The 13,166-nt window shown below is 34.7% G+C and overlaps 1 protein-coding gene across 1 annotated transcript; it reads left to right on the top strand.

Annotated features, from left to right (window-relative positions):
• The first annotated feature begins 2,591 nt into the window (after nt 1-2,591).
• Nucleotides 2,592-10,728, top strand: LOC139513688 (cAMP and cAMP-inhibited cGMP 3',5'-cyclic phosphodiesterase 10A-like). Its single transcript, XM_071302399.1, has 3 exons — nt 2,592-3,764; nt 6,428-6,929; nt 9,369-10,728. Exons 1-3 carry the CDS (start codon nt 3,154-3,156, stop codon nt 10,674-10,676), a joined length of 2,421 nt encoding a protein of 806 aa, XP_071158500.1. The 5' UTR covers nt 2,592-3,153; the 3' UTR covers nt 10,677-10,728.
• The last annotated feature ends 2,438 nt before the right edge of the window (nt 10,729-13,166 follow it).

Raw genomic sequence — 13,166 nt, 5'->3', positions numbered from 1 at the left:
CTATAAAACAACATTCCTCTGACAGACAAAATGTAGGACATGCTTAACATAAGTAGTGCAGTTAATGTTTACGTTATTTTATAAAAATGCCCCACTTTACGGTATGGCATTTGCAAAGCTCTTTTCGTACTACTAAATTAGGTGTAGAAAGAAGCGACCTGTTGGACATGCACTCCACTGCACCTACAAAGGTAATCGTTAGGGTGGGACTTTTTTTTATAAAGATGATATGGGGTAAACGTAAATCAGTTAGTTACATGAATGTTACAAAAAAACATACCAAACAAAACTAACAATAACAAATCCAAGAGGTGAGCTTCACAATAACTCACATGTTGACTTTGGCTAACATTTTTCCATGAGCCCAGTTACATTAAACGCAGGCCTTACGAAAATGAATTAGAAAGGTGATTAACTGGGAACCTTTAAACCAAGTTTAAACAAATATTTTTATTGGTCGGTCAATCAAAGGATCCTCACTCACATGCACTTGTCTCAGATTTTTTTCTTCTATATACAATATAAGGTATATGTATAAAAAAAATCTGGGACAAGGGCATGTGCCCTCATTGGTAAAATAATGAAAACGAACTATTTTGATATATAATTCATGTTAGTTTACTTTACAGTACTCAACAAGAGTGTGACACAAGTTCAACATTTTCCCAAAAATTAACCTTTTAGTGGTACAACACTCGTAATTATTTAGTGTTTCGGTTTATTTTTTTGGGGCTTAGATCTACTAGCTATTATTTTTTCTGCACATTTCATTATTATCGATTCGATCGTGTTGTATGTTTTGTGTTACGCGATTGAAATTTATAATGCAGTTCTATCTGATCTTGGGTTTACACAAAAAAGAACGGACAAAAACATTGACGAAACACGTTCATCCTTTATTTACTCATAATTACAATATTTCTCGAATCTCAAATATATAGTGGAGAAATATCATAACTCATATTGACAATAGAGATATAATATATAATCTCTCAGTCTGATTGTAAAGGCATTTAAAAGACGTGTTTTTCAACAGACTGTCGGCATACCTATGGGAACAAACTGTGCCCCTCTACTTGCTGACTTGTTTCTTTATTATTATGAGGCTGACTTCATGCAGGAACTTCTTAGGAAGAAAGATAAGAAGTTAGCAATATCCTTTAACTCTACTTTCCGCTATATAGATGACGTTCTTTCACTAAACAATTCAAAATTTGGTGACTATGTGGAACGCATCTATCCCATCGAATTGGAGATAAAGGATACTACAGATACAGTTAAGTCAGCTTCATATCTTGACTTACATCTAGAAATTGACAATGAGGGTCGGTTGAAGACAAAACTTTACGACAAAAGAGATGATTTCAGCTTTCCAATTGTGAACTTTCCATTTCTAAGTAGCAACATTCCAGCAGCACCTGCATACGGGGTATATATCTCTCAATTGATACGATATTCCCGTGCTTGCATTTCCTATCATGATTTTCTTGATAGAGGGTTACTGCTCACAAGGAAGCTATTAAATCAAGAGTTCCAAATGGTGAAGTTGAAATCATCCCTTCGTAAATTTTACGGACGCCATCACGAGTTGGTTGACCGTTATGGAATAACCATTTCACAAATGATATCGGATATGTTCCTCACGTCGTAACTACAATCCCCTTCCCTTTCATGAATTTGACCTACCGAATTAAGACTATTTACCGGATTTGTAATCACATAAGCAACACGACGGGTGCCGCATGTGGAGCAGGATCTGCTTACCCTTCCGGAGCACCTGAGATCACCCCTAGTTTTTGGTGGGGTTCGTGTTGTTTATTCTTTAGTTTTCTATGTTGTGTCATGTGTACTATTGTTTTTCTGTTTGTCGTTTTCATTTTTAGCCATGGCGTTGTCAGTTTGTTTTAGATTTATGAGTTTGACTGTCCCTTTGGTATCTTTCGTCCCTCTTTTTTTATACTGACTGTAGACGTCTCCTTCGTGTAGGGTTGCTGTCTAAAGGCATGTATACTGACTGTAGACGTCTCCTTCGTGTAGGGTTGCTGTCTAAAGGCATTTATACTGACTGTAGACGTCTCCTTCGTGTAGGGTTCCTGTCTCATTTAAGTTCATCCAAATTTTCTGTTTTATTGATATCTGACTTGTGGGGTAATTATTTGATAAACCACACATTTATTAAAGTGTTGTTGTGATTTTCCGTCAAATCTGTGTTTTGTGATTCTACCACCACTTTTCGACATTAATTATAATTAATACTAATATTGAAGTAAAATGTACTGTTAAATACATTTGTACGTTGTAAATGTGAAAGTGAGGTAAACTTCGTAAAGATAAATATTAATGTCCACTTATATTGTCAAAATATCAAAGATCTGATTAGTCTGTATATCACAGATTAAATTAGGTTTAATGACTAGAACGGTTTATTTTAGTTAATTTAATTTAATGAAATGTATAAAATTCATCTGTCTTTCAAGGACATTAAAAGTCTTGTGTATCACAATTCAATTTGAGGATTTAGGTCTATTTACGAATAAATCATTATTTGTGAGTTTAAAAGGTCAACTGAGAAGATTTTTTTAGAGAAAACTGTTTTGAAAATTGACCATTTGTATCAGTTGTATATTGTACCATACGCAATATACTGAAAAGGTATTGAATTGGTATACAGATTTTTTTTTTCTAAATCGCCGTATATAGTTTTCATTTAAAAGCCATCATTCAGGTTTAATACTCGAATCTTTTCACACTAGGCCGTATAAAATTCCCTTTCGATCAAACGCCCTCGCTTTCATTTGTAAGGAATTCACTGAAGCTTATTTGTGGTGCGAAAAAATATGCAAATTTCATCCTCGTATTGAGGCGTCGAAATTAAATTCTTTTCAAAATTTTAAATTAACTCAGCGAGAAATAAATTTTACTTAGTCAAGGTAGAAAATTTTGATATTTCACTTGTAAAGCTTTGAGGCTACTTATCAAATCGTCAAAAAGTTAGATTGTTATACTATAGTGATGTATAATATACATTTAAAATGTTTGTGTATCAACACCTGAACGTGTTCCAAGTCGAAACAACCACAACGCAAATGGATATACAATTGTCTTAAACACGCTTCTGCATTGTGACGTCGACGTCACCCTTGGAATTTGTCTATGTTGAAGTGGGCTTATCATGAAGCTGAAGAGCTTAGAATAATAGAAGATATAATGTCTTGTAATAACCATACTCTGTGTCGTCTAGGCGTATACACCCCACTCCCGGGACAAGATTCCAAGGATCGATGGAGAAACCGTCACATACCTCCTGATATTACAGAACTAGATGTGAAAAACTTCCTAATTAAAAACCCGGACGTTTTTGAGGAATATGTGATAGAATCCGTGCCAATTGATGTTTTACAAAACTTGATCCAAGCGAAGCAGGATAAACCTGAGAAAGGAATACATTTAGAATGTGCCACAATACCTCTTCAACAAAGGTACTGCCTGGACTCAGTGAAGGATATAAGTTCACAGTTAATAGATATTGTAGAAGACCATGAGATATATGCAGAACTATCAGAAATGGTTCTTATTGTAGCCCGAGCTGTCCATGCCAGTCATACTACTGTGTATATACCAACACATCAAAACCACGAGCTTTGTATTCTCAGGGATGGCAAATTAACACCGTATGGGCCAAGTGGACTTAAAACTACAGTATCTGCACACGCAGTCATAGAAAGGAAGAGCCTGCTGGTAGAAGATATACAATTTGATCCTAGGTAACCTATAGTTTGCCTTCTTTTTGTATGTTTTTTTTTATTGGTTACGTGTTTACTATCCATTTAGATTTAAGTGAAGATGAGGTTTGCAGAGAGGCAAATTCATACCACACATTCAACATTATTTATACTTTTGAATGTGTGATATAAAGAAGATTTGATAAATTTAAATAATCTGAAGATCTAGCTGATTTGTTATACCATGTATACAGCTAGCTTAATACAAATAAATCTATCTTTAAATTATCACTATTTATTTCTGTTAATACTGATAATATGACGAAAATTTGTCACTGTTAATTCGACAAAATTTGATGCTGTTAATACTGATTATACAACGAAAATTTGTTCATGTTAATCATTGTTAATACTGATAATACGGCGAATATATGTTACTGTTAACTAACACGACGAAAAATTGTTCCTGTTATGGTGACTTTATCTTTATTGGTATTATCCAAAGCCCAAAGTTTAATGTATTTTAGAATATTACAAACGTTTTGGTATCACATTGAGTTTTAAGAACATCTTATATTCACATTCAATTGCTAAGTAAAATATGTTGACATTTTGTAAAGTGCAGCCGTTATTTTTATGCATGAAAGGAAAACTTTTTTTTAGAATTATTTATGTTTCTCTGTTCTTTGTCAATGTCCTAAACACTTACAAGCCTATTTAATATATTCATCCAAAGTATTTTAGAATTATATTTTAAAAATTTCATTTCGGTAAATCCATACGCTTCATGTTTGATCAAAATTCATTAATACAAAATATTTCTCGCATACTAGTATTACATGAAAAAATATTTGACAAGGTTAATCCGATTTAATATTATAATGATATCCTAATGGCCCATCAATTTGTCATAACAGTAGTAATTTACAAGTTTTCATTGTATACGTAAGCAAATGACTAAATATAAATGAGTTTTTACGCATACAACTTATCTGTTGATATTGAAATCGTTTTGTGTGTGGTTTAAATTCAATGCTTTCAAAAAACCCAATTCTATAAGCTTTCACTTTAATATGTGGCTACAGGTACGATATCGCAATACTCTAATTATCCAGGAAACCAAATTAACGCTTAACGTAATCTCACATCTGTTTATTCACAATATAAATCTACATTTTTTCACATAAGATTTCAGGCAATGAACATGTAGAATTGATTCACACAATTGTGATAATATGATCACGGCAGTGAAGTTAGTTGGGGAACGCCGTATAAAGAGAAATACACTTACAGTTTTGTTATATCGGATCTGACGACAGAAAATGCTAGCTTCTTCTAACATTTGAGACAAATCGCTAGATGTTATAATGAATAAAAATGTTAAAAGTCGGGGTCGTGGGGAATATCTTTTTCATGGCAATCACCCCCCCCCCCCCCCCCGAGGTCTTAGAGTTATTTCTTTATTACAACAACTTAGGACGTTATCTATTCAGTTGGCTTAATAGACCAACGGAAGATTTGAGTCCAGAAAACAATTCCCGTTTCAAACAAATAAAAAGGATACTTATATTAAGATTTCAAACTAGATGTAATCTAGAAAAGTAGACTCGCTTCGCAACTGACACACCTGTAAAAAAAAGGCCAAATCCACCTATAGAAATATGTACGTTTATTAATGCCAGAATCCATGGTGACAACGGTTCCAGCTTTTAAGGAATGATACTCAGTTCTCTTGAATGCATACTCCAAACTAATATATCTACATCGAATGTTTACCAAGGCTCCTTTATACATCTGTATACTTATTCACGAGTGTTCTATCCATTGGCCACGCCTCGGTGTATCCGGTGTACGATATCGTTCTTACTTCTTGAAGTTGTGAAGGTGGTTGTTGGCTCTACCCCTGACCAGGGCAAACCAAAGATTTGGAAATTGGACCTTTGCTGATCAGTATTAAGGTTTAAGAGCAAAACTTGTTTGCTCAGAGACAGATTATGTGTATTGGTATCGTTAGATGTCTAACCTTAGAGCTCTTTGTTAATTATTCAGCTAGGTTTATCGATTTAGTATTTATAAGCAGGGTTTATATTCGTTAATATTATTGCTTATATGCCTATAATATTTGCAACCGGACATAGAAGACGAATTTCTTATCATCATTTATATCACTATTTTGTATAGACCTATTGCTGAAAACATTACGTTGCATTTTTGTGATTAGATTTTGTTCAAACAACATGTACACATATAAAGTTTTGCTCTATTTGGACTTGTACTAAAGTTTCTTGTTACTCCGCTTTTCATGTTGAGCAAACGGTAACATGAACATTTCTGTCTAAATAACAGTTCAGTTTAGGGTATGTCGATTTCTTTGAAAATCAGACAATTATTTGGATTTAAACAATTAAACCTTACAGTGCCGAGTATAAATTACATGATTAAACAATATATGTACTCGAGGCTCGCTTTTCGTCCTGTTTCTAAAGCTATTACAAATGAATTTTATATTTATATTCCGACAATGTACGTATATTATATATATTTATATATACCTCATCAAAAGACAGTCATTGTAAAATAATAATATTTACGTCTATTGTTTTAGGTTGCTGTCTCAATGGTGCTAACCATACATGTCCTCGTCCATGTATCCGTGTGAATATGGTATTGATGAATATTCATTAATTTTTCTGATTTTTTTTTAGATTTCCAAAAGGAATTGGCCCTGTTGGATACTCAGTTGGAAGTGTAATCTGTATTCCTGTTATTTTGCCGTCCGATGATATTATAGGTGTACTCGAAGTCACACGAGAACAATCCAAGTTTTCGTTCGCAAAGGGTGATTTGCAAACAGCGCATGCTTTAGTGTCATGGATGACTGCATGCTTGCACGAATCTGATATGAAAAGAACTTTGAATGCACAAAGCAAACTGAATGACTTTCTACTTGAAACATCTCGCGAAATTTTTGATGAAATGAACTGTGTTGATACCGTAGTACAAAAAATTATGACATTTACAAAGCAACTTGTAAATGCTGATCGAATTTCCATGTTTCTTGTCGACGAAGAAAAAGAAGAACTTTATGCTGACTATTTTGATGAAGGGGAAAAAGATGAAAATGGCCAACCAATTTTCAACAAGAAGTCACAGATACGATTTCACAAGGATCTGGGAATAGCCGGTTATGTCGCTAGAACTGGAAAGGTGGGTCATACCAGTCCTTCGTATAGCAATAATGCATCCAATAAGTTGAAATTAATAAGTTTACGGCATTTATCGAACATAACATTTCGAAAATTACCTCCGCCCCAATCCCACCTTTTCACTTTCTAAAATAAAAGTTTAATGCTTCGCTAAAACTGTATTCCCGTTATTCGTTGTAACTTTTTAATACAAAGACAGCCATTGATGAACAGAGGCACTGTCCCGATACTCATTGAAAATCTGTATCTTATTCTCATTGCATCATTACGCTCTCAACTTGCAATTTGTATTTTGAAGGACAAACGCTAAACTAATAATCATCTTTTTACATATTTCTATGCGTTCACATTAAAATCAGATCGTCTGCTCTGCTCCGTTAGATTTGAGTGTTGATGGGTGTATAATATCCCATAAGCATGTACAGTGGCATAATGATAAAAGGAGTCAGAGCAGGGGCGGATCCAGCCATTTTAAAAAGGGGGGTTCCTAACCCAGGACAAAAGGGGGGGGGGGGTCCAATTACACGTCCCCATTTAAATGCATTGATCGTCCAAAAAAAAGGGGGGTTCCAACCCCCGGAACCCCCCTCTGGATCCGCGCCTGCAGAGCTTGTTGAAAATAACCCATCGAAGGAAAATGACGTTATGTAATATTTGAACACAGATAACTTTACTGATATGAAAATAGACAAGAAAACATAAATATGATTGTGGCCCAAAAGTATTGTCAAAACCAACATTTTTTATTTTAAATTTTAAAGCATTGTTACATAGTGTGTTGAGTAAATTGATATTAAATCCATATTTCAAGTGATTCCCCAAGATAAAATGGAATATAGTAAAGCTATCTGACGAATGAATGAATTTGACAGCTTGAACATACCAAAGAAAGTTAAACCTTTGATTCTGGTGATATCCCAGGTGATATATAAAACTCCCATATCAGGAAAGAAGATAACATATGCAGTTAAAATCTGTAAAGGTGGTAATGCAACAGGTCATGACAAAATTTTGAATAAAGATACAATTGAATGTTGTGTTACCAATTTACGTAAAACTATTTGGTATTATTCTTCATACTGTTGTCGCACCAAGTAATTGGTCGATTTAGTATTATTGCAGTATTTAAACAAGAATGTGTCCAAAGTACACGGATGCCCCAATTGCACTATTATTTTACATGTTCAATAGACCGTGAAATTGGGTAAAAAATCTAATTTGGCATTAAATTAGGTAGATCACACCATAGGGAACATGTGTATTAAGTTTCAAGTTGATTGGACTACAACTTCATCAAAAACTACCTTGACCAAAAACTTTAACCTGAAACTCACACTTTCATTTTCTATGTTCAGTGGTCCGTGAAATTGGGGTCAAAAATTTAACTTGGCTGTAAAATTAAAAAGATCATATCATAAGGAACATGTGTACTAAGTTTCAAGTTGATTGGACTTCAGCTTCATCAAAAACTACCTTGACCAAAAACTTTAACCTGAAGCGGGACAGACGGACAAACGAACGAACGAACGGACAGACAGACAGACGGACGGACGAACGGACGCACAGACCAGAAAACATAATGTACCCCTACTATCGTAGGTGGGGCATAAAAAAAACACAAAAAAACCCAAAAAACCCAACAGTATACCAACACAACATCATTGATAATAGACTTAACAATTTTATTATCCGGATCTGTGGAATTAAATCGCTAAAAAATAAACGCCAAATACCAGCAGAGTCGAAAGGACTTCTGTCGAATCTCTTAAGAGCGAGTTGCTGCATGTTTAGATACTAGAGGTGTACATTATGCTTCATCTAATTTGTTATTTTCTACTTTCTCATCCGTGGCAGATCTTGGGTGCAAAATCTCAGACTTAAGTAAAGTATGTAAAGCTTATATGTAAACTTGGGCATGTAATATTTTTATTCGTTCAAACAACTTTGAGGGCACAGAGAAGGATTCGGGTTTTCTATAGAATCCACTAGATTAAACTGCTTTTTAATATTCATTGCTTAAAACATTACGAAAAAGGCAATGCCGTGACAAAGTATGAGTTCTAAAGGTTGAATACTATTATTTTTACAAAAAGGGTGTTTCCAATCTTTTCACTCACCAAGTTTACTAAAATTCAGCAAACATCGAAATGTCTTTTAAGAAAATCACCTGGGGATATCAGAGTTCTTTTGATATTGGTAATCATATGGTCAGACGATATGTGATGAATTTAGGAAACTAGAGGGGTACAATAGCATAATACTGGTTTACATGTTCCAACAGTATAATTTGACAATTGCACCGAGACTAGTCTAAAGTAAGCTTGTTCGGGGAATCTGCCGTTCCCTTTGTTTTCAACTTTACATTTCGTTTTCAATAGTAAAAATACTTTACAACATAAACTTCCAAAGATCATAGATGCATTTTAATTTATTTTGCCAGGTTGTCAACATATACGACGCCTATGAAGATGATCGCTTCAATCAAGCTGTAGATAAAATGACCGGATATAAAACCCGGAGTATTCTGTGCATGCCAATTATAGGGAAACAAAAAGTGGTAGGTGTGGTTCAGCTCATAAATCGTCTTGAAGCTGAATGCTTCACGAACGCAGACGAGAATGCTTTTAAATTGTTTGCCGTTTATTGTGCCTTGGCCTTACACTTTTCGAACCTATTTAACATGGTGAAACTACAGCAAACACAAAACAAAGTGGCGATGGAGGTGCTTCAATACCATACCAGAACACCACAAGACGAGGTAGATCATTTCCAAGAAAAGCCGATACCGAATGAGGACGAAGTTCCGGAGTTGCTGAAGTTTTATGACTTTTGCTGTTATGCATACGATGAATATTTGCCTAAATATGTGATTTACCTTCTCCAGGATATGTTTGGAACAGATAGTTTTGAGTTAGAAAAACTCTGTCGATTCACGTTGACAGTTAGAAAGAATTATCGACCGGTTACATACCATAACTGGCAACACGGGTTCCATGTCTTCCACAGCCTATGGTGTATGGTCAATGACGACGAAACATTTTCGCGATTTGATAAAATGGCATTTACAATTTCGGGTCTTTGTCACGATATTGACCATCGTGGTTATAACAACGCTTTCTTTCAGAAGCTTCACCTTCCGTTGGCTAATTTGTACTCTACCTCAGTTATGGAGCAACACCATTACAGACAAACTGTTACAATTCTTCAAACAGAAGGTACAGATATATTCTCTTTCATGACCGCAGATGATTACAAAGAAATGTTAGAACAAATTCGTCACAATATTCTTGCCACAGATTTAGCCCTATACTTTGCAAACCAAAAAACTTTGTCAGGTTACATAAAAGATGGCACATTTGACATAGAAATTCCTCATATGCGCGAGCATGCTAAGGCTTTAATGATGACTGGTGCAGATTTATGTGCGTGTGCAAAACCGTGGGTAACACAACAGGAGACGACAAAGAATTTGTATGACGAGTTTTACTTTCAAGGTGATGAGGAAAAAAGGCATGGTCTTACACCAATACCAATGATGGACAGAAACAGATTTGATGAACTACCGAAACAACAAATAGGGTTTATAGATTTCATTTGTAGGCCCTTATATCAAACATTATGCGACATTCTTCCGAGAACAATGCCACTACTGGCAGGTGTAGACGAGAACAGATCGCACTGGGCAGAACTTGCTGAACAAGAAGCTACATCAGTTTCTAAAATGAGGGTCAGTCCTAAGAATGAATAGATTTTATACATTTAGTTCTATCTGTGATATATTAAATTATTTATAAACATTTTATTTTCTATTAATCTGGATTTAGATACATCAAAAATCAGCTTTATATATATTAGGGATGTCAAAAGATCTGAAATTTAATACTCGGATACTCGGTCATGATACTCGAGACGGCGTGCACAAAGCTGAGTCCACAAACGTAACGTCTTCAAATTACTAAAACCATTTACGACGTCGGCATTTTCCCCCACAAATTAAGCGCGTAACAAAAACACTGGACACTTAGTTTATCATATAACTTTAAATATTTACATTCAACATATTTCTTTTTTCTTTCGAACAAAAAAGTGCAGCAAATGCACATTCTGGAAATATCAATAAATATATGCTAAGAGCAGTGAAATGGAAATGATTAGCGACTATGTCGTGGAATCTTTTCAGAAAATAGCATTAAAACGTCGTTTCTTTAGATTGTAACATAATAGCTGGACATTAGAAAAAATCAGGTGTTAAGTCTGGACTATCCAATCATTCATGTTTTGTAGATTATTTTAAACCTTTGGTTATGCACATTTGGAATACCAAGTTATTTTGAAAATAAAAAAAATGCAATTAACTATTTTTTCTTGCCGATTCTTCCATTTCGATTATTAGTCCTTCCAAATTACTACTTCTTACACATAACGAAGATCATTCCAAACTTAACTACCATGATCGCTTTTGATTTATTTTGCGATCAATTTCGTATGATGTCCAAGTCCGAATACGAACAATTCTATTATACGAAAATGCAGGAAAATATGTTGAATTTGTATAAGTTTTAGGTCAAAAACTCGAATTTATGCTTATTTAATGTTACAAGTTACACCGTATTTTTGCCGTTTTCTATATGTCCGTTTCATGCTTTACAGATTGAATTTTAATTTACCTTACTAGTAATGTGGATTTTAATTGTATGCATTCATCATTTTATCATAAAAAAATTCTTATTCTTGCTCTTATTCAAAAATATTTTAAACACGGTTGTATAAAACTATGTCAAAAGCGCGTTTTACAGTTGCCGTCATTTTTGTGCACGCCGTCCGAGTACTCACAATTACTCGGATGAATCTTAAACGCCTATTAAAAAGTTTAATTTTAGGTGGAATGCAGTATTTTGTTATTACTTTTATAAACATAAGACAAATGTACTACAAACATAGCTTGCTTCTCCTTTTTAGCTCACTTGACCTGACCTGAAAGGTCAAGTGCGCTTTTCTCATCACTTGGCGTCCGGCGTCCTGCGTCCGTCGTCCGTCGTCCGTCGTCCGTCGTCCGTCGTCCGTCGTCCGTAAACTTTTACAAAAATCTTCTCCTCTGAAACTACTGGGCCAAATTTAACCAAACTTGGCCACAATCATCCTTGGGGTATCTAGTTTAAAAAATGTGTCCAATGACCTGGCCATCCAATCAAGATGGCCGCCATGGCTAAAAATAGAACACAGGGGTAAAATGTATATTTTGGCTTATATCTTTGAAACCAAAGCATTTAGAGCAAATCTGACAGGGGTAAAATTGTTGATCAGGTCAATATCTATCTGCCCTGAAATTTTCAGACGAATCGGACAACCTGTTGTTGGGTTGCTGCCCCCGAATTTGTTATTTTAAGGAAATTTTACAGTTTTTGGTTATTATCTTGAATACTATTATAGATAGAGATAAACTGTAAACAGCAATAATGTTCATCAAAGTAAGACCTACAAATAAGTCAACATGACCAAAATTGTCAGTCAACCCCTTTAGGAGTTATTGCCCTTTATAGTCAATTTTTAACAACTTTTCGTCATTTTTTATAACTTGTACAAAAATCTTCTTCTCTGAAACTACTGGGCCAAATTTAACCAAACTTGGCCACAATTATCATTGTGGTATATAGTTAAAAAAATGTGTCCGATGACCCCGCCTACCAAACAAAATGGCCGACATGGCTAAAATTAGAACATAGTGGTGAAATGCAGTTTTTGCTTTATATCTTTGAAACTAAGATATTTAGGGCAAATCTTTCAAGATTTAAATGCCCATCAGAATAAGATCTTTCTCCTCTCAAAATTTCAGATGAATCTGACAACCAGTTGTTGGGTTTCTGCCCTAAAATTGGTAATTTTAAGGAAATTTTGCAGTTTTTGGTTGTTATCTTTAATACTATTATACATAGAGATAAACTGTAAACAGCAATAATGTTCAGCAAAGTAAGATCTACAAGTACAAATAAGTCAACATGATCAAAATTATTAGAGGACCCCTTAAGGAGTTATTGCCCTTTATAGTCAATATTGAACAACTTTTCGTCATTTTTGTAACTTGTACAAACATCTTCTTTTCTATAACTATGGGGCAAATTTAACCAAACTTGGCCACAATCATTACTAATGTATCTATTTAAAAAAGTGTCTAATGACCCCGCCTACCACCCAAGATGGCCGACATCAGTAAATACAGTGACAGGTGAGCGACACAGGC

The sequence above is a fragment of the Mytilus edulis genome, chromosome 2 (assembly GCF_963676685.1).
Source record: "Mytilus edulis chromosome 2, xbMytEdul2.2, whole genome shotgun sequence".
NCBI classification, from domain to species: domain Eukaryota; kingdom Metazoa; phylum Mollusca; class Bivalvia; order Mytilida; family Mytilidae; genus Mytilus; species Mytilus edulis.
The sequence above is the reverse complement of the archived record's forward strand: the minus strand, read 5'-3'. Positions and strand labels throughout refer to the sequence as shown.